The sequence below is a fragment of the Cygnus olor genome, chromosome 1 (assembly GCF_009769625.2).
Source record: "Cygnus olor isolate bCygOlo1 chromosome 1, bCygOlo1.pri.v2, whole genome shotgun sequence".
NCBI lineage: Eukaryota > Metazoa > Chordata > Aves > Anseriformes > Anatidae > Cygnus > Cygnus olor.
Window position 1 is genome coordinate 98,407,965 of NC_049169.1, and position 26,734 is coordinate 98,434,698.

The following is a 26,734-nucleotide window of genomic DNA, read 5'->3' on the forward strand; positions in this document are numbered from 1 at the left end:
CTTGTAATAGCGAGAGCTACATCTTGTGGAGTAAGGTCATTCTGTGTTTACACCTATGTACTTGTGTATCAAGTAGATACTTTATTTGTACTATGGATATTCAGACTGCAAACTGAATTATAACCACAACCCATGTGTGCTTTTATTGTATCAGTGGGCGTCTCTGCCACCAACCATTACCTACACAGAATCTAGGCATGACAGGCCATAACACAAGTGGTGATAGATAAAATACGCCAAAACCCTCTAAAGGTGCGAGGCCTGAAAGTCTTAGTAACGGGCAGGTGCACAGTAAATGTAACTCTAACATGAGAATTTCTTTCCAAACCATAGCCTGTAATGTGGTCTAGTAACCTTGGCTTTCTTTTTAAATTTTTGGCAACAAGCTGGTAACAGCTCAAAACAGACCCCATCTACATTAACCAGATTCATGACAAAACTACCACAATTCTACATCCTACAGAGAATTCAAAAAATATCCTCAGTTGCTGAGGGCTGACTACTTCCATTTTCTTAATTCTACTGCCATCTAACAGGCTTCAACACGGAAGCCACTAACCCACCAATGCTTATGCTTTTCTGGGAGACAGGCAGGGACCAACCCACACACAGCATGGGACATCAGTATTCAGACACAATCTGGCTCAACACCGCTAGGCAGGAAGTAGCTTTAGATGAAAGAAGGAAATCTTTAGCAACAAATCTCTAAAAACATCATTCAATTGCTCTTAATCAAGAAGACAGTAAGCAGAATGAGTAATTTTCTAACCTTTACATTCAGTTCAGAACAGACTGCTGCTTTAAGCAAGCAAAATTTAAGCCAACACGTTTAAAAGTGCTCAAGATCTACAGAACTGACAATTTGGTTTTCTATTTCTGGCTGCTTACCCTGCTGCTCCTGTCTGTAAACATTTTGTAGGAGGATGTGAAATTCAACAGAGAGGACTCTGAACTATGAATGACTCCACAGTGGCACATTCTTAGAAGTGCGTGGTGCCTATGAGCTCACGCATGCTAACGTCACTGCTCAGGGTCAGTTCCAGGCAGCTCCGGCACTACGTGGCTGCAGCTGAATGCCAGCTCGCTAATGAGAAAGTGCCCTTTCCCCAGCTCCCGTGGTAATTTGAAGACAGAACGGGGGAGGGAAAGGAAAAAAATGTAAATGTTTTAGGGAAACTGGGTTATTAGGACACCTGGTAATACCTTCAATTCTTTGCCAGTCTTCAACTTCTAGTGAAACACCCACTGAACCTCTTATCTCATCAGTCCTAATCATCGCATTTACCATACTCATTTTGTCCAACTCGATGACTTGGAAACTTCTGTATGCATTGCGTAATTTACTCCAAACGCTTTTATTCTCGATTCCTCACTTGTGATGCAGGTATGCAAGAGGTATGACAACCTCTTCCATTTACTCCCTGGCCTGCATTAAGACCATAAGCAGCTGCCCGAGGTAGTAAAATATAATATAGAAACCATCCTAAGGGCTTATCTACACAAGGCTGAGAAATGAGGAAATTAGATAAGATTAAATTGAGGCACGTTACGCACAGGTATTCTTACATCAAATTAGATATGCACAACTCGCCTTTAATATACCTTGACCTGATCAACCAAGGTCAATCAATGCACCTGCTTTACCTCCTCAGCAACGAAAAGGTTGAGTTTATAATTACACTTAAAGAACAGAACTTGATTTACTTCTCCAAAGCAGAAGACAAAAGTCTTAATAGTTGAGTAGACCATTGTCTAATAAAAATATCAGAACTACTTATTTCATAAACATGCCGTTCAAGAGTTTCTCCCTACTTCAAGTCAAAAATATATATATATTTAGTTGATTCAACCATTTAGCTGTATAATATTTAAAACTACCAGAAGAACCTACTATGTCACATTATTAAGTGTCTGAGGAAAAAGGACGGATGTAGATTTCTCCACAAGCACATTTTTTCCATCAGCTAAAGTACACATACAGGCCTGCCCTTCCCAGAACAAACTAACAAGGGGATCAAAACTTCACCATCCCAAAGATGGTAAAATTGCATCTTCCGTCTTATAGTAGCGTACCTGAACAGATGGAGGAAAAAAAAAGCCATAAAGGGAACCAACATCTGTTTTTAAATAAAGATGCAATTTTACCCAACGTGCTAGTTTTAAGTCAAATAAGCTTTGTTTAATTAAAGGAGGAAGAAAAAAAATAATTACTTAATCTCTGAATTCCAAGTATAACCATCGTACCAATTTCAGTATGCCTTCTGGTTGGGATAAGATGTGTATCTGCCACATCTGTATTACACCATGTATATAAAAGCAATATAAAAACGTACACTGTGTGGCATGAAAAGCCAAAACAGTACAAAGCACAGCATCTCAGAAAACCTCGCAGTCTTTAGCCAACCAGAAGCATGCGTGCACAGGCAGGGAGGCTGAAAACTCCCGTGTTCCTATCTGTGAAATGAAACCAAGATAGAAAATGTGAGAAGCTACTCAAGCAACACAAGGTGATTTTACCACAAACTCAAGCAAAGCACTGGGTTGTGGTTCCTCCCTCCACCACCACCACCAAAACGCAAAAAATGACTAGGCACACAGAGGCTTACAGAAGCTGGAACCTCCCCAGCATGAGTGCTCTGCCAACCACACACCCATCAAGAGAGCACGATTTGGGAATAACTAGCATAGACTCAGCATCTCCAAGTTCTCCTGCTGTAGCAAGGCTTGACCAAGATGAAATAACACCGGTGCTGCTGAAGTACAGAACGTTTATACGAAAAATTTACAGACTGGACCCTCTTCAAAAAGGGAATACTTTCCACTACTTATGAATAAGGTGTTTGCTCTCTACACAGCCTCCAACTTATATAAACTCTATTTTCAGCCTCCAAATGTGTACTACCACAGGGAAGCAACATAACTTCTGCCAAAGAGAGCCCATTCCTGCTGGCTCCATGGAAGCAAGCAACACATTTGGCTCTCCAGTGCCATCCGAAGGCTTGCAGCTACTGTACAGCAACCCTATAGACAAAGACTAAGGAGTCATCAGGCTATAGGGCTGCTCTCTGAAGAAAAAAGTTCCACATTTGACTTTTGATCTTAGTCTTCCACATATAGAGAACTAAATCAAGAGACAGCTAGCTAACAGGGCAAACACGAGAATGGAAGTCAAGCTTTTAATCAACCATTCAATGCTGTACATAGGTTGCTATAGAGAGGCTCAAAGAAAATTGTGCAACCCTCTGACAACTCCAAAGACAATGTCTTTAGAGCCGCCACTGCAATGCAAGAAACAAGTCTTAAATAGCAGCAAGGAGAAAATTCATGTGAATTCATGGGAAGAATGAAGTGCCTCATTATTTCAATATTCCAAACATAACAGGAAGCTCTACTCCAGCAGTAAACATGGTGAGTTTCTAAGGACAAGCTAAATATACAGAAGATATTTTTAAAATTTAGAGAAGCAACATTTGTTAATCCACACATTTTAGCTAAGTATATAGCCAATTTTTTACTGCTAAAGCAAGGTTTCAACCACTTTGCTGTGTAAATAAACTAGTGTTTCCTCAACAAATAACAGTGGCTTTCCCTAAGCACACTGTGTCTTCTGAGTTGTAAGTGGATCTATTATACACACAAAAGCAAAGGAGCCCTCTGACAGCCCTCTAAAAAGCCTAATATCCCATGTCAGCCAAAAATCCCAACCATCTCAACTGTTTAAGACAGTTTATGAAGTTCAAATGCACTCAAGTACTTTGCTAGATGCACTGAAAGACCTGATAGCCTTCACGCAGTAATTATGTCCGTTATTTTAAACATCAACATTTCAGACAAAAGAATTTCTTCGCAGAGAATTCTGCAGGTAATTATTCACTTTCAAAATGGCTATTTTTGCCGGAAAATTAAAAGTTTACCATGTCAGGGACCAATGAGGATTGTACAAGGGCAACCTAACTGTACTTCATTTGGGAAAGAAGAAAATGGGACATCTTGAAAGCGGGCATTTTTATTTAAGCATCAGCCTCACGTTCAGAACAATTGATGGCAGTCACGTTTTATTTTAGGGAATTGTGTAGAAAAAAAAAGTTTTTTCTGCTAAACAAATTCGGAGCTCTGGATCACAGCCAAAAATAACAACTGTAACTAGGGTGCTTACTAGAGGAAGTATGGAGGCAAAACAGAGGAGTTTGAGCACACACGGAGAAACATGAAAGCCAAGACCTGGAGGTAGAGGGACATAAGCTCCATGTCCTTTGTGCTGTTTCCAACTGAGAAAGCAGCTAGCTCATATTGCAGAGCTTTAAAAAAATATAAGCTGTTTATTTTATATTTTAAAATACTAGCTAATAAAACTAGAACTCATATTTAATTATGATTTTTACATAAAAATCAGATTGAGTCCAATTTGTCAGCAAAGAAAGGGTAAAGCAAATCTACAAAAATTAGGCCAAAATAAATATTTCAGTTCCTAGAGTGCAGATGAGTATTTAATTTGAATCCACATGTTCACGAGACACAGATAAAACAACCAGAAATCCATTTTTTTTAGACAACACCAGTGGGATATGTGCTAGTAATTAGAGGAAACTAAGGAGATCCTTGGTGGGCCACATGCAAAATTCACACGCAGTGTTTTACACCTTGGCCATAACTGTGGTTATTTTATGGCCTCCCTACAAGGTGGAACATCACCCCCAAACCTATCCAGCAGCTTACGTGCCTCAGCACCTCAGATTCCACTCGCAGGCCTGGTGAGCTAGCTCGGCCCAAAGCTCAAACCAGACGGTTCTGCATCAAAAAGGCCGAGTACTTTGGTATTTTGGTTCCACAGAAAATAAAAAAAAATACAAAACCATAACAAACAAAGAAGCATTTAAGCCATAGTTTAGAAGTTCAAGCCTGTTTACATCCGGTTATAAACTGTATGTATGTGACAACACAGGAAGAGACTGACAGACACCTCATAGCCAGAAGACATGAGTTGCCGGGCTTTCAAGAAGTTGTTGCAGGGCTGTGCCAAGGCTTGAGTGTGCTTCTTATAAACCCTGAAGTGATCGAGCTACCGAATACAGAGGAAGCTACTCCAAATGACCAAGTGCTTACTTTGTAAATATAATTAATTTCACTGCTGGCTGCAAAAAGGCTTCAAAATAACAAAGAACAGCAGAAACACCCTCAAACAGCACATGAAACTGTTACTTCATTTTTAAGTATCATAGTATCTTTTTATCTGCTATATACAAAGTGCAGACAAATGCTGGACTTCTGAATACGAAGAAGAAAGTGTTATTTTCACAGAATGGCCACACATGGTCAGCTGGAGCTCAATGTGCTTCTGGAGATCCTTGTGACATTGATGTCCTGGTAGTACCACATAGGATCAGAGAGAATCGCGCAGGCCTCCCTTTTGGCAATGGGCACCATGGTCCTCAGACCAGATAAAGCATAAAGCTCAACTGACCAGGGACAATATAATCCACAGCAGTAATTAAAAAGAAAGAAAAAAAAAAAGTAAAGATTCCTTTAAAGCTGTGATTGTCCAGGCAAGAAACGTCAGCCTTTAGCAAAAATGGCCGCTGTATAAGAACCACGGTAGGAGAGTCAACAAGGGAGGAAAAAAAAAAAGAAGAGAAACAAGTGGCACACCTCAACAGCACATTAAAAATAAGTTATGATACACAGACACTTGTGCACGCTTTTATCAAAGTCAAACACGACCTCAAATACAGAAAAGGCTACAGAGGATAGAAAGTCACCATCCAAATAAAAGCTGATCAGAGCCACCTGTGCTTGGAAACATAGCAAAAACTGTAGCGACCATGTGTTACTACCTGATTAGATGCAACTCCTTGGCTAAATGGAGTGCTTGTTCTAGTGTGGTCATACATGATGGTGAACCCTCTCACTTGCAGAAGGCCTTAGAAAACAAATTTTGACAGTCAAATCTTGTTCGGCACTAGCAGCCTTAACTTGTCTAAAATTCTTCCCTAACACTGAAACAAAAAGCTGTGAAGAAAAGGTTTTCCTGTTAGTAGGTCAGGGACTTGAACAGTAATTCAAAACACTTGTGGCATTCTGACCAAAAATGTTTTTTTTCTTTTGAATTTTCTACATAAAAACCTCAGAGAAGTGATTGAGATGAGCAGAGAAATAATTTTTCTATCCACACCTAAAATACAATGGTTTTGCTAAATGTCAAAAAAAAAAAAGAAGCACTTAGAAGACTGATTTAGGGAAAAAAAAAAAAAAAAAAAAGAAAAAACTGCATGGAGGGGTAAAAAGGCACTTCAAATAAAACTTGAGAAAGTTTATCTATCTACCTTCATTATAAGGTTGATGTTTAAAGGATCTTCTGCACAAAACTTGACATAGGCACCTTCTCCCCATTAAAAAAAAAATCCATGACTTTACTAGTACTCCCACTTTTTCCAATGCATTGACTTTGTACATAAATACTGTAAAACACTGAATTTAAGTCTCTATGCTGTCACAAGACTGTTACATCAGCGTAACCCTGTTCATCTCAAACTCCAAAGAAATTTAACTGTACCTTAAGTTACAGAAGTGAATATTTTAACCTCCAATATCTTCCTATCAACTTGGTTTCCACTACATCTCATGATGTAGGACCAGCTACTACTCTCCCTCATGTCCGACACTACATCCAACTCCAAGCCAGGCTGTGACAGTTAAGAGCAATCTGAAACCTAATTGAGACGTAATGCATTGTGCAGTACTCTGTCAGTCCCTGAACTTGGATTACAACCAGACCATAGGTAGTTACGGACTTTAAAATGAGAAGGGAAATCCCCTAAATAGTCTGTGAGCATGCCCAACATGCTAGAGGCAGCCAAAAATTACTAATGCCTCTTAAATAAGTCAAAGAATTGCTCAAGTGTACCAAGTGGGATGGTAAAAAACTTCAACAAATTGCAAAGTGGAACTCAATATGGGATGAGTCTCTTATTATTTTTCCTCACAGAAAACGTTGTGGGGAGGCAGAGGGGGGAGTCATCATTATCATATGGACAAAATGTTTTTCTGAAACCAGCCTCAAGTCTTAGAGAGAGCCTGGAAAACAAGTCTGCTGGTGTAGAAAGCTCCTACACTCAATGCAAGTCGAGACAACTCCACATCTGATAAAGTTATATGGCTGCCCTAGTTACTACTAACCACAGGAACGTCCCCTGCATGTCTATGAACAACTAAATTAGTATGTTTCTATTTATTCGTTTTAGCTTTATTCCAGCCATTTTAGTGATCTGGGCAAGGGCACACGACTGTTCATTAATAAAAGCAAGCAAGGCTTTCTCTTCAAGCCACAACAAAAAAAGTCTCCAGCTCCATATATGCCAGAACATCCCCCTTCAGCATGGCTTTTTTTTTTTTTTTTTTTGAGAGAGAGAGAGGGAGAGAGAGAGGTTTGTTGGTGGCATTTTAAAATCACGAAAGACTCTCAGCTTTACCTTCTCTTGCACAGGAACTGGAGATTTAAGATTTAAAAAATTGTATTTTTTTTAACAGTGTTCTTGCTTTTTGCACAAGCACTGTACTCGAGGGAAATAAACATAAATTAATGCTTGCTCACTCCACCCTTCAAGTACTTACATAGACAAAAACAATGCAAGCATCCTCTCCGATCATTTCCCTACAGCGAAGACAAACACCATCAGTTTCACTTCCACGTTTGCCTTTCCCCTGATAATCCCTGCTTGTGCTTCCCACTTGTGGAGCCCAAGTAACCAGACTGTTGTGTGGTATTCCATGTGCGGCCCCAGCATCAGCAGCAACTCCATTGGATTTTCCTGTTTCCGCTAGAACGCGCTACCCACAAGCACTTACCACACCTCCAGCTATGCTGTTCAGATGTCCCAGTCATACCAACACCCTTGTGCAAGACCTTGTCCATGCATGTTTCCAATTGACAGGCTTTCAGCAGAAGAGTTTTCCACATTACATTCAATTTCCACAGCATTCGTGCTCATGGCCACCAAAGTATTTCTGTTTGTTATTCTACTCTCATATTAGTGAAAGTAAGAATAAAATGTGATAGGGAAGTGTTTAAGAACAAAAAAAGGCAAGATGCACTGAAATAAGAATATAAATTTCACTGCTGTTCCTGAGGTTTTCTTGAATGACTTGAGACTTCGCGTTCTCTTCCCACTGGCAGGAATTTGAAAGGTGAACACTGAAGAATTTCACTTTCACATATAGGCGAAGGAATTGTTCTTTTCCACTAAAAATCAAGCAGTGCTTTTGGGTACACTGCATGCATTAATTACCACTTGCTGACAATACTGAACTGGGAGGTGCTGTTGACCCTCTGGATGGATGAGAATCTTTGCAAAAGGATCTAAACACACTGGAGCATTGGACAGCCATCAACAGCATGAAATTCAACATGGGTAAGTATCAGGTTTTGCAGCGGGAATGGAGTAAAGCTGGTAGAAGGGCTGGACGCATGTCCTGTGAGGAGAGGCTGAGGACACCTGGGTTGCCCAGTCTGGAGAAAAGGAGACTGAGAGGCAACCCCACAACTTTCTACAGCTCCCCCGAGGAGGGGAAACGCAGAGGAGGTGCAGCCGCTGCTCCTGTCACCGATGATGGGATGCATGGGAAGGGCACAACACTGCGCCAGGGGAGGGTCAGACTGGACGTCAGGAAAATTTCTTTCCCATGAGGGTGGTCAAACCCTGGAGCAGGCTTCCGGGAGAGGTGGTTGATGCCCCATAGCTGCCAGTGTTCAAGAGGCATTTGGACAACACCCTGTGTAATATGCTTTAACTTCTGGTTAGCCCTGAAGTGGTCAGGCAGTTGGACTCGAAGATATTGGTAGGTCCAACTGAGCTATTCTATTCAAAAACTTCCCGGCTGGATGAGCTCACCTGCACATCAATTTTAGTCCAAACCTGGAAACTTAGTCGATTTGCATATGTGTCTACTGCCACCTCTAAAGAGCTTTGAAAGCCAATTATCCCAAAAAAGTTCTGAAGCATTTAAAAAACATCTAAGACGTCAGTAAAATCTGAAACTTTAAATTACCACTGCTTTTTTTTTAATCCAAAGGTACGTTGCTGTGTTCTTTAAACCAGACCCATTTTCAAGCTTGCCCTTCCACTTACCCTTTACCTTCAAAAATCATGTATTTTTTTTTGTACTTGAAAAGCATACTTGCATAAAACTAAAACCCATAAAAATGTTAAGAGTAACATCAACTAAACTAAACTCTGGCATTACAAACAATAAATACAATATTTTCCAAAGAAATTCCACTTCAAGAGCTGTGGTTCCATATGACTCCAAGCAAAAATACAAACTGTAACAAAGGTAAAGGAACAAGAAAGTGATACATGACCATTTAAACCAAAAGAGTCTTTATACATGAAAAGAAGTTCCTAGTATTTTGACAAATACAGAAGATGAGGTATGAGTGCTTCTCTCTGATTTCTATTCTCCAAGAGGAGGTTATTTCAGTAATACAAGTGCATTAACTTACAATTTCAGTTAGGTACCAACTATCTCATACTCACCTACTGCACTCTTGAACTCAACAACAAGCTCAGGGAAGGGAGTGGGTTTTGGTGTTTTTTTTTAGTTTTTTAGTTAGTTTTTTTAGTTTTATTTCCTCGTGTTTTAAACCTTGTCAGTTTTCAGAAAACTCAATTAATCTGAATGACTCCAATAAGGAAAAAAGACCGCTTGGCTAGGCTCTCCAATACTTCTTCCCTAGTGGCTATGCCTGACGCCAGGTTCCTCTGCCTTCTTGTCACCATCACAGCACCGAAGCTGAAGAATGTCAACAGAAGCGCCCCAGTCTCTCACAGCTATCAGCAGGGAAGAGGAACAAATTTTCCACAATACCGAAGTTGTAAACTATTCCATCATTCAGATGATGACAGCTGCAGACAAAAAAAGATCTGTACGCCCCTGAAAGTCTAAGCCATCTAAGAGACGAACAATTTTGTGCATGTCAGAGTCAGAGCAAACGCTCTGCACAGCCTTAAGCAAAGTGCTGCATAGAAATGGAGAACAGCAAGTCTCCAGCAAGCCCCTCTTACAGCTAAAGGTCTAATGCTTTCATCAGCCAAAGATTTAAAAGGTGAAAAAAATAAAAGGCATTCTGGACTATTATTGTACCTTAGGAGGAGTCCGGCATAAGGCTTCAGGGTTATCACTTCTTCTCTCCCATTTGAGCAGATAAGAAAAAGAGTTGAGTTTGACATCCGCCTGCTTTTGAATACTCAAAATCACTTGAAATAAGGAAGCAAGGCTTCAAAACAATTAAAAAAATAAGTAGTTGTAGAAGTTATATTAGCAGTAATTCAGGATTTCAGCCTTGTAGTAGCCTCATACGTACACCGAATGACTGAAGCTTTGTGAGGTACAGAAAAGGAAGTATTGCTTAGTACTACTCCTCAGAGTTTCAGCACCAAATTGGAAACCACTTATCAGTGAAGATGATCATTTTTGCTCTGAAGCATCTTTAGTTCTCATGCGAGAACTCCAGTTTCACAAATTCCTCTTATTTCCATATCAAGAAGTTAGGTAAGTCAATTAAAACCCCTAAAAATTTCAGGATTAACATGACAACGCTTTGATTTTCAAGGTCCACGTAGAATCCTCCAGCTCTGAACAAGAGCACTAATAAAATTAGAAGAAGGTATCTATCTACACTCCACATACGCAGCAGACCAACAAATTCTTTTCTTCCTTGGCTCATATTCCATGCAACATCTGGTTTCTACACACGTTCTTCAGACACTTGCCCATTTATTAAACAGAAGCTCACGTGACTACTGTGATTAGAAAGTTATATATTAAGGGACAAATATTCTTCAGAAACTGGCATTATACACCAAGAACATCTACTTGAAGCTCTTTTGGGCAGACACCCCGTCATAAGGTTGGACCTTACACTGCTACTCCAACATGGTCCTGGGTCTACACTTGAAGCTCTGAGCAGTTCTTCACTTGCGCTAAATTCTTTTGTGTTGAAGTAAAAACCACAGGATCAAAAATTGAAGGAAAGAATTGTTTTTCTTAGGACCCATACAAAGAAAGCCGTGGAGATCCCCCACAGAAATTGTGTGATTCTCAACTGCAGAACAGGACTCACAAATTACAGCAAGCTTTTATTTGAACAGCACTTACGTCAAAAACAAAATTCAGAGCTGATTTAAACCTCTAACTAAAATAAAAACCTCCCCAGCCAGACTAAGCCCTTCTAAATACAGTACATTTACCTAAACGTCAAGGCTAAGGAGGTTCTTTCAGAAATCAGAGCTACGTGCCAAGAGTAGGACAAACCACTGCATCCAGTAAATTCCCAAACTGAAGCGAGCTCTCTGGGATGACCTAGCCTGTAAGTCTGAAAGCTGTGGCAGGTTTCACATACCCTCATCTTCACGCCCACCAACTTCCAGCAAGCTGCCAACAGCACTGGGCTATTCCATTCCAGGGGGGAAAAGAAACAAGAGCAGGATCAGTGTGCTACTACTGAAATTCATCCCAAGACCATGTAGAACTAACCAGAACAACAGAAAATAAAGGTGGAAGGGGCCACAGACTGTCTTAATTTAAACTTCTACAAACTTCTAGATCTAAACTACCTGGCAAATTTCTAAAACAGCCACTGCTGGGAAACCGACAGCCTTCCTAATCTATTCCACTGCTCCTGTTTTTCTTAGAAGCTGAATCAACTAACTGAAAGCATGTTTGCTGCTTAAGTTTAAGCCCACAACTTGTTTCAGCTCCAGCAGAAAAGAGAACAGCTTAGTCTTTTCTTTCCAGCTAACGTATTTAGAGAATGTTATCAAAAGAAAACTCCCTGCAATCTCTTGTAAAAGAAATCATACTAAATGCTTTCAGCTTCCCCTGAGAGCACGTGTTCTAGATCCCTGATGATTCCCCTTCGCCCACAGACTGTTCCTCTCCCAGAACAATACCAAAGCTAGGTGCTGCGCTTCAACGCAGGCTTATTAGCATGCTATGAAGTAAGAAGGCTAACTTCACGTATTTCACGTGACATTTCTGTCAATATACCCAGTAAAACATTTGCTGTTTTTGCAACACTAACCAATGCATGGCTACTGTGCAAACATCTACCTGCAGGTTCTTCACAGATCTCCCTGCCTTCCCAGTCGCCCCCCACCCTGTTATCTGCACAGCTGAGCCTTACCAAAACCTAATAGGCCACGTCTGCCCCTGCTGAACTGCATCTTATTCATGTACCACTGCTTTGTCCATTTCTCAAGAACATTTTGAACATATTCTCTGATGTCCTTGGAGCTCCTCTGAATGCAGTCTGCAAATCTAGAAAGTCTACGAAGATCAGCTGCAAAAAAAATAGTACTACAGAAAACTCTGCAGAACCCCCTTGACTCACCCTCCTGGTTTGACCATGAGTCTGGTCTAACTTCAAAGGAATGTTTATTTTATAATTTTTACAGACCCCTGTTATACAACAAAGGCCTAAATCTCTGCCAGGATATATAAAATAGTTAACACCATGGCAGTGAGCACAGCCAACAGAAAGCCTACGTTTCATGTACAGGAATAGACATACTGAGTCAGATCAAGGCCACGTCTGGTCTCCTTTCCTACCTTCAAGTGCAGCCATAAGCAAACACCTAGGAAGGAGTAACAACCAATAGTTTATATGATGCATACACACAAAAATATATATATGTATTACTGTATTATTATATTATATATTATGTTTAAAGCGCATCAGTAACTTTATCTAGAAAAAAATTGTTTTCCAGCAGTGCACCTTGTTGCCCATGCCCAACATCAGTTTATGGGAAAACAGAGCTCTCAGCTGCATAAAACTGAAAAAATGAAAATGATGCTGTGACTGCATTACTGGAGGAAAAATTAACAGTCTTCCATAAAAGTACACATTTGAAGTTTTTAACAGATGGTGCATTTTTAAACAAACACTTTCGTGCTACGCAGTTGACTCCATTTACCAGCACGTTCCATGGCTGATCCCCTTTTAAGAGGTTTTAGTTATGTGGTCTGCATATCCTCTTCTTCAAAGAACAGCCGCGGGGTGGGTCACTCTGTAAGAATCTGAACGGTACCGTATTTTTTAAAAGAGCAGTTCTGAACAACTTCTAAAGGATTTCAGCTATTTCTCTTTTAGTAGCACAAAAGGATATTTTCCTAAATACTACGCCAAGATGAAGCAGAAGTGATTCATAACTGCACCAGCCTTACTGCGTTCTACAGAAGAAAATATACTCTTGAACTTTCAGGAGCAGCTTCTAATACGTCACCATCGCTCAGCTCCATTTTTCACACCACTTGAGGAGTTACGTATTACATACTCTACTGCACGACAGCCAAGGAGGTACAGTTTACACAGGAGGCCATTTCATGTGTAATTTGGAAATTTGGTGGAATGATGGTTATTATTGCACTAGCTCTTTGAATTTTTAGTTAAAAACAGAGGGAAAGGTACTATGTGGTAGTTGCATACTTAACATTTAATGACTTATTTTCCACTAAAGCACAAAAACTAGCAATTAATGGCAGAGCTACTTCCATACATGGAGTAATTCCATACAGCAGGCTTTAAGCAAGCGTTAAAAAACAGCAGCCAAATTATCATTACCTAACTCACTGCATATTTCATATACTGATAGAACTAGGATTCAAAGCAAATCAGCATAATAGATGCCCAGAGCACTTACTAGAATTCAAGGGATTTAAACCAACAAGTGTCCAGGAGTTTCGTTGCATCTGCTCTCTTAAGGGTCAGACGAAAACTAATTTTTCTTCTTCTTGAGTAGACAAATTCCAAGCCCCTTTATTAACTAATTTTCCTGACAAAATCCAGGACATTACCTGAATTTTTAGAAATGTTTGCCTTTGTTCTACTATACTCAGAAATAAAAGGTCTTTCAAACATACTACATCCAGTCACAATGCAAAACTGTAATATGTTATGCACAGCACAAAACCAACCTACCCAAAATTTAGAACAAGAGCCCACAGCATTGGAGCATTTCTGTGACAGTGTACGTTACATGAGCAGAAACCTAACTTAAAATATTAACAGCACTGTCAAATCCTCATACTTTTTCCACATCAGTGAAGCATTCTTACCGTGGTGTTACCATCAATGTAATGGTTGAAGCGTCTAGTGAAAGCAGTGACATGAACTATCATTTCCTAAAAGACAACTATACCTACTACAGGTTTAAGTTTATAATTGGTTTGGCATTTTTGCTTCCCTCCCTACACCCCCCCCAAATATATCCTGAAAAACCCATAGGTGTTGAATCCCAGCCCTCAGTACATATTGTTATAGGATCAATAAATAGCGCTGCAAATACTTGCAAAATTGTTTTTCCAGCCTCTCCCTATACCAAAAATCTTTTAAACTTGCCAAATGAAAATAAAATTCAATTTTAAAGTCACATAGTGACTATGTCCTTGAAAACTAATTTCTTATGAGTTTTAAAAAGACTCAATTTTATAGCCATACACATACAGAAGAAACTTGACAACTTCTCAAAGTGAGGAATCCAATTTCCTATCTTATCAGTATGTTCTTTAAAAAATGGCTTGCTGACAACCTGAAAGCAAAATTTGCAAACAGGTGAAAAGCCTCTCATAGTCATAACACTCAAAGGGAAAAAAAGACATTTGGAGTCATAGAAGACAGTGCATTAAGTTGCAATGCAGTTTCTTCCAGAGCTCCCTTAGCAGCATCAAAATTAAATGTTAATGCCAGTGGAATAGGACATTACGAAGTCTCAAAACATATCATGCGAAGTGAAATGAGAAACCAGTTCACTATTTCTGACAAAACAATTATTGTTCAAATATTAAAACATTGCTCCCAAGTTTGGTCTAAAGAAATGTACTTAGTCAACCCAGATTTGGCAGGATGTTTTAAAGCAGTCTTTAAAGGCTTAAAGCTGAAGCTCTAAAGCAAAACCTTCACACAGTCTAGGTTTAAATTCCAGATCCCAGAAGCCTAAATCATCATCTCCCCTTCATATAACTTTTCTGACAATGCAAACATGTCCCTCTTCTCTCACCCTCTCTTTACTCTCAGAAAGACATGTAAACATGAATAAAGTAAAAGGGGCTGTTAAAGAATATTTCATGATTTGTTCTTATCTAGAAGCGGCTGACTTTGACCCGGTCTGCCAGGAACCTCTTCCTGATTCCAGCTGCTTTTCAAAACAAAAAAGCAAAAAACAAAAAGCCGTAACACAAGGCCAAAGAAACAATGCCTCCACAATGTCTGAATAAACTAAAAGGCGTATGTTGCTACTACATGTTCTAAAGTAACTCTAAAAGAAGCTCATACTCACTAATTATACCACCATGTAGGAATGAAAATTGAGCTTTCACCATACATTTTGAAATGCAGTGGGCATCATTGTCTTGATATGAGAATCTCTGAAGTATCCTAATTATGAAAAGTTCTGGACATGGCATAAACATACCTGCAGTATTCCCTTTTAGAGTTGTTGGCCCACTACAACCAACATTTACAGTTGACAACCAACTGCTCAGACATTACCAGGGCAGAAAGAATCCAGCGGATTGTAAAAAATCCACAGGCTACTGCATAAAGCCAAAGCACTGTCACCACACAAAAGGTGTTGTTTCTTGCCTCATGAATATCTGGCTTCTGTAAATATGAGGGCTACTTCATGCATATGGACTTGAGGTTTCTATACCCGTCTCCAAAATCTCTGAAGCATTTCACGTGTGCTACAGGGAAAAAAGCCACAATTCTTCAGCTGTCACAGATCCCAGCAACACCCTTTACCACATCCAGACAAAGACAGTAACTCCAGAAGAAGAGAACTTTTGGTCCACTGAAGTGAAGCCTATCCGGAAAAACAAAGAGACTTGCAAACTTGGTGGTATTCATTACCCAAAGACAACCTTCTATCAAGCCGATTGCGTTTCTAAACCACTCCGATCGGATGACATTCAGAGAATTTGCTGGAGAACACGACTGTTCAGACACGTCGGGAATCCAACAAACCCGCACGACCGCCACCCCCACGCCACTTGCGTAACAGCATCCACACGTCTCCAACCTCGCTCACGCCGACCGCAGCAGGCAAGGAACAGCAATCTCCAAGATGATTGAACTCAACTGAGAACAACTCCAGCTCCTTCACTTCTGGGAGCCACGGCCAAAGTGCTCCCCCGCCTCCCACCACAAATACAGTCTGCTGTCCTGAAGCTCAGACCCCCAATTTCTGGAATAGTAAAGCTCAAACTTCATGTTTTTGGCTCAGGTACGTTCACCAGCTCATTCACCAAAACCAAACAAAAGACAGAGAAAAAAAAAAAAAAAAAAAACAACACCTAGCCTTTAAAGAATTTCCCCAAGACTCAAATCAACTCTGTAGTCCGTTGTGGTTACTAATATATGTACTCCAAAAATCAACAGTTTGGGGAAACCTATTCCAAAGTCACTAAAGCAGAAATTTGATTACTAAGATTTCTCTGTTTTTCAAGAGAAACACAGAAAAACTGTCAACTTGCAACTACTACACGGCGTTACGCTACCTATAGTGGCAGATCCCAGACCCGCACACACAGTTGTGAGCAAGGTTGCGAGACTGGAAGTGAAACGGCCAACAGATACGATCTTCTCACGGACAACATTATTTTCCGCTTCTGCAAGTTTCAATTGAGCAATTGTACGGGTAAAGAAAAACCATTCCAGAAGCCTTACATCTACTCACCTGCCAGAAAGTTTTCGTTCTCCCAGCAAAGCACAAAACATTCTTTCTGATGCTGATACTCAACCTCCCACAAACGTGTGGAAATTCATTTATGGCCATAGACTTCATTCACGGGGATACAGATCTGTGCCAAATGATTCATGTTTATTTGGCCAACAATCAAATATTCTGTTTATTTAGGCTGATGAATTTGTGTCCCCTTCCTCCCTCAGGGAAACCCACTCATACAGGTCAATTCATGGTGTTACCATTTTTTTTTAAATACTTAAACTACCTTAATCATGTGAGAGACAGGATACCAATAATAATATAGGTTCTGTGCAACCGTTTGCAGCAGGGTGCGAATCAAGAAAACCAAACAGATTGGCCCTATCAACCACAACTACGTAGTTTTTCTCTTTCTGCACTGCACAGAAAATCCAGGTTTGCTCTGAAGCAGTCAAATTTTAGTTTATCTTTCCACAAAACATATTCTTGGCCTGCCTGAAAATTAAACAATTGCCTGAATTCCTGGCAAAAGATACTTCTTTGAACTACAGGGCTTGTAGCCGACAAGAATTATATTCCTACTAAAAAAGTCAAAACAGACGATGTTCTATAGTTGTGGCTGTAAGAAGACTGTCTTGGTTGGAAAAATTCAGCTGCTGCTTCCCTTCTGGTTATAACTTCGGAGCCAACACCCAACTTCTCTCCGTCTGAGCGCTCTGATCCAAAAGCCTGTGGCGACTTTTGGAGCTACGCTCAGACACTCATCTTCACACAGGCAGAACTGTAGGGTATCCTGAAGTCCCATACACCCTCCTGGGCATTTCTTATCCAGTGGCATCAGTCTGGAGTATCTTTCTGTCCTCTTCTGATCAGGACTCCTTCAACAAGATGCAGACTTTCTCCTGTCAGGCACTGGACCACTAACAGGTTCCTTCCAACCTGCCCAACTGCCTGAAGAGACATGTCGAGCAGTGTAACTGTACCAATTCACATTCCTGCCATACATTACCTCCAAGAGTCGCTTTCCAGGCTCAAACGCAATCAACAAAAGCTACCTAAACCAAAAAAAACATTAGCACCTCTCCAAGTAAGGCAGCTCAACCTTACCGTAACACCAGCGTAACATAATAGCAGCCCACTACTTTCAGTGCTACTTCCACATCGGTCATTATAACCCACGAAGCAGAAGACACTCGGCCCTCTTCACGCCAATTACAAAGTTACGAAACTCTTTTTCTTAGCCTCAAGTTCTTGCTTACAAGCAAGAGTGATTTTCTATTACAGACACCAAAGCGCTCTGCAGCCCCACAGTGCCACTCCTCCGGCTAAGTTAATTCCACATTACTGATGTGCAAACCCAGCAAAATATCAAGAGCTCAATCAAGTGGAAGACACCTGGCAATGGACTTTGCTTCGGTTAATGGCTACTCACTCGCCAAGTGCAGGTGCCCAATGCACGCTTAAATGGGGAAAGCACCAATGCTGGTGCACAGCCCCTAAGCTGATGGGGGAGAATCAGGAAATATGGGATCTGCTGCTTCGGAGAAGTGGCGATGCTTTTAAGGAGGGCAGGTGCCATCCCTTCAGCTGGTGGTGCTTGACTTTGAAAAGCTGTCATACGACTGTCCTTTCTCCAATTATAAGAAAGGCGAGGGTGAGAATCTAAATTGCCTTAAATGCTTAGATCTGCTTCCTGTCTGCAAGAGATGAAAGTACAGAATGAACTGCTTTATTTCCTTCTCAGAGCAACAGGCAACTCATCTGTGGCAAGAGCACCCAAAGAAGAGATTCTTTGACAGCACTCATCATACAAAGCCACTGTCTACTTCTTTTAGAGGCATATCAGAGTGACTTCAAGGTATCCACACTTTCGCTAACTCTGAGGGCAATACAAAAATGCTGTCAGTATGATCTCCAACATAGGGATTTCCACTGAGATTCTCCTACTGCATGGCCACAGCATTACAGAGTACCACCGCTGGATCAAGATGAATGCGTGCCGTCTCACGGACTAGACCTAGACGTCTCACCCTCCTTCTCCATAGCACAGCAAGCCAAAACCAATGCGAGCAGGAGGGATTCTGAAGATTTGGTGAAAATAGTTCTTCTACCTATAGGTGTTATCCAAATCTCGTCTGCAAAAGGGTTTGAGTAGAGCTTCTCTTGAATGAGCTAGAGCAACTGGGGACACTTCGTCTGCAGAAGACTGATGCTGCAGCTGCTTCTCGCAGCGGCTACAAATAGGAAATGGGAATGGGTTTTGACCTGTACAGTACCAAATGGGGTAGAGCCTTCTTCATGTTTGAGGGAGTACCTCTTCTCGCCACCTCGTAAAAGCTGCAATTAGCATTTATTTTCAACATGCATAACGGGAAACTGTATGTGCAGCTTACTGAAGGAAGTGCTGACAACATTAATTCTGGATTTTATATGGACTTGGGTGAAAGAAAATTGGAGAGAGCTGTTTGCGAGGCTTTTAAGCTTTCAGTAAGCTCCTTTTCATTGCTGCTTCGCTTCAAAAGTTTGTCTGTCTCTCGAAGCTGCGCTGGGCTGGTGCTGGCTGAATCCAGGAAGCAGACAAGTGCCTATACCAGCCACGAGAAGTTCTGCAGGAGATGGCCACCTTGGCACTTCCCACACTAGCTACAGCCAACTAAAAGTCCTCAGAGAAAAGACTTTATCAAAAACGGAGGAAAGAAGTCCAGAAAAACATACAGTGAGCAAGTCCACAGAAATTTCTGGAAACCTCAAGATAGCAGACCTTCCAATTTAAAATGGGACTCGAGAAAACATTGAAAACAAAGACTCCAGCAGCTCCAACAACGAGGCTGCAAGCGTTCTCCAACCACCTTGCGTATTATCGGCTCACGAGTTCAAATAACCAAGGGATTTGGCATCGAGTCAATTCAGAAAACGCTAGAGCCGTGCGCAGCTCCGAGCTTTAACTGGGGCCAAAAAGCCCCCAGACAAAGCAGACACGGGCACCCCGCAGGCCTTCCGGGCCTGTATCGTTCATCCCTTTGGACCAGGAAGAGTACAGCGCTGCGTTGTTATGACACTGGGCATCAATACTGGAAACCCATTTATGTTCTCTCTAAAATAGCACTTCCAGATATAGTACATCAAAATTAGAGAACTCTTGGGGCAGTAGAGGAAAACCCTTCGGCCTGAGGAGGTATTTAGTGATATATGTCAAGGAACTACTTTTCTTATCCGTCACAGAAAAGGTTGAAGTACATAAACCTTTACTGCGTGATACCTACAAGACCCTACCAAGTTAAGGGATGAAGGGACCTAACTTCCAGAACCAGGGCAGGTAGGGAACATATTTCTTAAGTGGTATGGGCTTCTACATCTGCATAAGTAGGCGAACAAGATGGTTAAAGTATTGCTAAAAAACAGAACGGGCTAATCAAATGATAATACAAGAGAGGATCACCTCCAGGAAACAGAATAACGAAGAAGAAACGTGCAGATCGGTGACAGAACAATAAAAGGTTCAGGATAGCTCCCACTATGTTTAAGAGGAAAAAATAAAATCAACCCTTGAAGTAAGACATGGGTGACACAGAAGAAGAATTAGTGAAATTATCATTTGACAGGTTCCAATGGCAGACCTCATCTTCTCATTAGATATTTCTCTGCTCAACTACCACTAATGACAGGAATAAAGAGAAAACAGTTTGCCAGCGTTAGAAATAAGTACGGCAGAGAGCTGTTTTGCTCCTTTTCAGACTGCGAGGCCTGACTTTGGGTCACTGCAGTGCGAGACACTTTCCTGCAGCACACATGGCCATTAACTGATCCCAGTTAGTCCATTCTTTCATTATCATTATTATTATTTATTTCAGGCACAAGGAAAGCTGTTCACCCAGCAGCAGCCAGAAAGCTGGACAGGGCTAGGCTCAGCAAAGGGCAGACAACAGCTCTCAGCAGGCTCCTGGAAGGGAGTGATCTTCCTCTCTCCAGCAAGGAGAGCAGGATGGGCGGCTTCCAGTTTCAGAAACCAATTAGGCAGAAACTGCTATCAAAGCAACAGAGAGGGCCCTACCCTAACGGAGTTGGGAAACAGAAGGTAGCACCGGCCCAGTCACTACGCCAGGTCCGTCAGCCCCGCTCCTTCCCTCTTGCTGAGGTTGCCTGGGGTGCTCTTTTCCAGCCTGCCGGAGGCTCTTCCTACAGATCAACCTGGACATCACGCAGCGTTATTAAGTGCTGCATTCCACCTGAAAAGCAGTCAAGTCTTTATGCTGTGGCTTACGAGCGGAGCAACCAACTCCCAGACTTTACCCCTTCAAGAACCACTTTTTAAAGAGCCCTTATACTAACGAGGGATGCATCAAGTTCATGTGCCAGCAGATGTACCGCGTGCGAACACAGCAACGGAGGGCCACCTACCACCCTACTGGGCTTCTGGAGGATAACACAGTGCAAAAACAGCGGATCTAAAAAGAAAAAGAAAAATTTCAACAAAAGGCAAGTTTGGCACCAGCGTAACATTCTTCCAAAGAGTCCAAAATGAGTTATTACAAGACTGGCCTTTAGATTTTGCAACCAAGATTGTGTACAACACGAGAACTAGCTAAAGCAAATAAAAGTGCCTTCCTCACCCTCTACGTTAACAAATTCTGCACAACCTATTACAAAGCCGTGACACACACAGAGCAAAAAGCTCTTCGCAGCAAGCATTAGCCATGACATTGTTTACGGCAGACCAACAACATAATTCGCTACAGTTACAAGTACTGTTGTCTTCGAGGGCTTGGTGTTACTTAAAACACTTTCCAGAGGAGGAAAAAAAAATAAATCAATTCCACAGTCATTAGACGAAAATTCTCAAACTGCAAACTTTGGGCTTCTATTTTTATAGAGATATTTTTGGTCATGTGTTGCATGACTACCCTTTATTTCTCAGGATTATTTTTGTCCCATTCGGGAAACAACGCGCATCTGGAAGCAACGCGGGAACAACTAGGTGAAGAACAAAAACCCTTAAGCCCATGCCTCTTCTCTCATGCCATGAGCAGGCAGATGGTATCAGCATGTGGAAAACTGGAAGTCCTTGACTTGGACATTCATCACCTGATTTTGAAGTTCAAGAATTCAGGTGGAATTGTAACCATCAGACGTTGAGATTACAGCTCAAATCTCACAACCGTGATCTTTGTTACACCGTGCGCTTCCCACAGGCACAACATAAGGAGCACACACGTGGGTTTTGTGCATGGAAAACCTACAAACTCAGCAACAAAGACCAGCTACTTGGGTAGTACTTCATCCCTATGACGGGGTGGAAAGAATAGTAGAATGATTTCAAAACCACCAAAATAGAAATACAGACAAATAAACTCAGATCTCAAAGTGACTCTCAATGGCGGTGTGGCTTGAGAGAGATAAAGAAAGGCCACGGTGTTCCCCCTCTTAGAGGGATGTTAAAATCCTTGTAACCAGCACCTATTGCAGAGCAATGAGAGCACCGTGCATGAGAAGTCATCTTTTCCCAACAGCCAGAGGAGAAGCAGCTGTTGAGAATCTCCTTTCATTCAAGGCTCGGGCTTTCTTATCAACTTGTGAGAACAAAGTCTAATAAGTTACGCAGGGAGCGAGATGAAAAGCCCGCTCATTCTTTCTCCCCTGCGCACCCTGCACAGAAGAGCAATCACCCTACCATTGTACTCCTCCTCGGCAACACAAGATCCAGAAAAAACAAGATCCAGAAAGCCACGACTTTTATCAACCCTTTCACCCCATCATTCGAGTCCCTCCTTCCTTCCTAGATAACTGTTGCTGGGCCCAGCCAGCAGCAGCAATAGCTGGAGAGACACCAGAGCAAGAGTGACTTCATCGTTTAATTTCACCACTACTCCAGGCTTCCAAATTAAAACAACAAGGCTGACACCAAGCAGGTCAGGTTTGGCTTCCTGGTGACTTGGAGAAGGCCTGCACCAAGACAGGGGTACTAAAGTTGTCTGCAAGGCTCGGAAAACAAAGCTCCGTCAATTTTCACCTGCTTTACAAGGAATCTTTTGTCCTGGCCTTCAGTCAAAAGGGCTCAAAATGTCATTAAGTATCAGTCTGCAAATACACAGCAAAACGAAGGAGCCCAGCAAACTCCCTGTTCACCACAATTGATTTTTTTTTTTCCTCTCTCCAAGCACTCAACAGTGGTAATAGATGGCTTGCTACATCATGCCATAAGGTGATGCTAAAACTCATGGGAACCAGAAAAATATTACCCTTTCTGGCAACCTGCTGCTGTCCTCTCACAAAGAGAGGAGGAGAAAAAAAAAAAAAGTTTTAACTTCCTGGACCGTCTTCCACGGGTGGATTAATTGAAAATATGAACTGCATTTCCCACAGAGCCCTCGTATGTGGTTCTCCTGCTTTGTTCTGACATTTTTTTCCAGACAGCAGAAGGACCAGGAGCACATGACTAGAGCGACTGGGGGGGTTATCACAAGTGCGTGTGCTTTATGCTACGGCCTTTGTTTCTCCCTCCGTGTTATACACTTGGGATTGAATCATATTTGCAAACTTGTTAGTCTGCATCAGTTAGCACTCTCTTCACAGGCAAGCATCTGTCTAGTCTCTGACCTCGAATAAACGGGAAAGGAGCATCAATGACCTTTCAAGAATCAAGCTGTAGAGCTTGAATAAGACAAATTTAGTTTCCGAGCATGACAGGGCTAGGTCTTGCTTGAATTAGATGGCCACCTACAGAAATCCTGGCCAACAAAACCTGCTCCTTATTCCGCACGCACATAAAGTAAATCAATAAATTAAAATGGAGTCAACCACGGCTTTTCCCCACGTAAATTAAGATCCTAAATACGCGTTAATGTTGAATCTGATCGAACATATACCCTTACGCTGCTAATGCGGGTTAACTGCACTCATGTTTTTTGAAGTGCTGCAGGCACTCTGATCATGCAGATACAAGGTAGGCTACAGACCCCAAGCCCGACGCTCTCTTCAAGGCTTCAACCGCAGTGGAAGACATTTCAGTGCAGAGAAACCCATCAGAAATCCCGATCTGTCAGAAAGCCCACGATCACGCAGAGCTTTGGCACGAAACGCGTTGAACAATATGAAACACACATGCACACACAGAGCGGTGTCAGGTGTGGCTACACGCAAGTATTGAATGGATCAATCAAACGGCAACGCACGGCAAGCCTTCCAGGTCCCATAAAGACCCTACCCTCCATTTCCATCAGAAAACGGAAAATATTCTTTGAGAACCAGGCTGGCAGCACAAATTGGCAACAATTTAGTCGTTCATACGCACGTATTCAAATGAGGAGTCAAGAAATTGCCTATTATAACCATAGTGCTCATCTTTGGCGACTCAGAGCAGGGCCTTTTTCCATTCACACCGTGGATTTGCTGAGACGTAATTAATTCGCATAAAACAGCCGATCCCCCAGGCTGGGGGGATAGGAAGGATGGGCACACATCCGACACTTTGCCAATTCCCAACGTGCCCGTGCAGCATAAAGCCTAGGCCTCGTTCCGAACAATATTCCCCCGATCAGCAAGCTGGGAAAGGCGTACCGAGCTGGAAATAACCCCTCGGTATACTCACATGCGGCGGTAAGGATGTTCTTATTCCCTGTATCGAGCGTTTTTACCGCTGCCTGAATCGCGAAAGAGGCACCTTTTGTAACCCCCCTTCCCCCCCCCCCCTTTTTTTTTTTTCTTTTAAATGGGCTGGACTAGGAGGTGCTCACACCCGATCTCCGGGCTTTGGGAGAGGGGAAAAAAAAAAAAAAAAAAAAGGAAAAAGAGACCCACATCGGGAGATCGGAAGCAGGGGGGTACCTGCGTGCCCGTCATTCATTTCGGGGGCCGGTGGGGAAGGAGAAAGGGGAGGGGGGGATACACACACACACACACAAAACCCCGGCCCTGGGAGCCCGCTTCACAAAGGGAAGGGCTGCCAGCGGGCAGAGGGGCCGAGCCCAGGGGCAGGGCGGCTTTTTTGGGAGCCGGGCGCCCACCCCCAGGGCAACCTGAGGGGCTTCAGGGGAGGGCCGGGGGGTGCCGGAGCCTTCCTCCCTCCCCCCCTCCCCGATACTCACGGCTGACTTTCATGCTGCCGAAGGCCGAGGGCTGCTGCACCGGCTTGCAGCTCTCCGCGAAGGACGTGGTCCTGGGCCGCCCGGACATGGTCTCCCGCTGCGGCTGCGCCCCGCCGCCCTCTAACCGGCTGCTGCTGCTGCTGCTGCTGCTCCTCTTCCTCCTCCTCCTCCTCCTCGGCCTCTCCCGGCGCTCAGGCGGCTCGGGGCGAGCCCTGCCTCATCAACCGCGGCCCCTCGCCGGAGGGGGGGGGGGGGGGGGGGGGAGGGGAGGGGAGGGGGGGGCCTTCCCCTGTCGGTGCTGCCGGCCTCGCGGCCCCGCTGTCGGTCGGTCGGTCTGTCCGTCCGTCGGTCTGTCTGTCCGTCTGTCTGTCGGTCGGTCCGCCCGCCGGCCCCTCTCACAGCGCCATCCCCTCCCCGCAGCGCCCTGGCTGCCGGAGCCGCCCCCGCCCGCCGCGGGGCTGCGCTAGGCCTCGCTGCCCCCACCCTCAGCGCCAGTCACATGGGGCGGAGGCTCGGGACGGCCTCCTCCGACGGCCTCGTCTCCTCTTCCCCCTTCCCTTTTTTTTTTTTTCCCTCTTTTCTTATTATTTTTTTTTTCCTCCTCTTCCTTCCCCCTCTCCTCGCCTTCTCCCCTGCCCTCTGCGGGAGGCGGCGCGGGCAGCGGGACTATTTCTCCCTCCTCCCCCCCCTCCCCCTTCTGCGGAGGGATCCTCCGGCGGGAGGTGAGGCGGCCGCTCGCGAAGGGAATCCGGCGAAGGCGGCGGAGGGATCCGCGGCGGGCGGAGCGGTGATGCGGCCGGCGGCGGGGCCTCTCCCTCGCTGCGCTCCCCTCCCTCACAGCGGCGCTGAGGCGGCGGCGGCGGCCGGGCGGCTCCTCATTGCCCCCGCACGGGCGCCTGGCGGCGGCTCAGCCTGCGCAGGCTGCAGCGCGGGCGCCGGCCGGCGGCGGCGGGGCAGGCCATGGCGGCGGCTCCTTCCTCAGAGCGCTGGTGCTCGCTGCTGCTGCTTCTCCGAGTCCCCCCCCCGGTCCCCGCTGCTAAAGCCGCGCAGCCGCCTATGCCCGTCGCCGCCCTACGCTGCGCAACGGCCGTAGGCGCCGTCTGTGAATAGCCAGCCGAAGGGCCCGACGCGCTCGCTGCCCCCCCCCCCCCCTCACGGAAACAGCCGAGCCTCCTCGGGGCCAATCCCCAGGCCGCTACAGGGATGGCTGTGGCGGCTCGTAGCCAATCGCGGGGCCGCGACGGGCGCGGCCGAGTCCCCCCGAAGCGAGGCGGGGGCCCAATGGCAAAGCGCCGCCGCCGCCCTAGCAGCGCGGTCGGGCAGCCAATGGGAAGCGGCCGCCTCTTCCGGGAGGAGCCGAAGGGAGCCGAAGCGGCGCAGCCAATCAGAGGGCGCGCTGCCTCGGTTACACGGCCCTGGGACGGCTTCGAGCCGCAGCCCGAGGCGGTGAGCGGGCGCGGGCTGCGATTGGCTACCGCGGCGGCGCGCTGCGATTGGCTCAGGGGGATGAGGCGGCCCGAAGACGCCAGCCAGCTGTCGGCCTCCGACCAATCCCCTGGCCGCACCGGCGGGCAGCGCCCGCTCCCATTGGGCGGTGGGGGACGGAGGGCGGGGCCTGTGGGCCACGCTTCGCCGCGGTGGGGCCCCGCGCGCCGCCTCGCTCACCTTTATGACCTCACCGGCTGCGCAGGGCGGGGCCGGCGGGGAGCGCGCATGCGCAGCGCGGCGCGGCGGGGCGGGCCCGGCGCCGCCCTGAGGCCGGGGCCGTGGCCCTGGGGTGGGGGGGTTAGCCGGGGCCGGGACCACCCGGGAGCCGGCATGGGCACCCCGGCTTCCCCGGAGCGGTCCCCAAACGGCCGCGGGGCCGTTAAGGCCCGTTTGAAGCAACCCCCCCCGGCCTGTCGCCTCAGGGCGGGGCAGCACCCGGTGCAGCCG

General features: G+C 44.5%; 1 protein-coding gene across 4 annotated transcripts in view; it reads right to left on the minus strand.

Moving 5' to 3' along the window:
- Positions 1 to 25,341, minus strand: part of GSK3B (glycogen synthase kinase 3 beta) — a 145,011-nt gene extending 119,670 nt beyond the window's left edge. For 2 of the 4 annotated variants that reach the window (XM_040571782.1, XM_040571781.1), the window contains exon 1: positions 889 to 993. In XM_040571782.1, coding sequence (XP_040427716.1) covers positions 889 to 978 — 90 coding nt within the window. In that variant the 5' untranslated portion in view covers positions 979 to 993. Of the gene's footprint in view, positions 1 to 888; positions 994 to 24,799 lie in introns of those variants that run through there. The other 2 variants (XM_040571805.1, XM_040571789.1) reach the window with 2 other exon arrangements.
- Between the last annotated feature and the right edge of the window lie 1,393 nt (positions 25,342 to 26,734).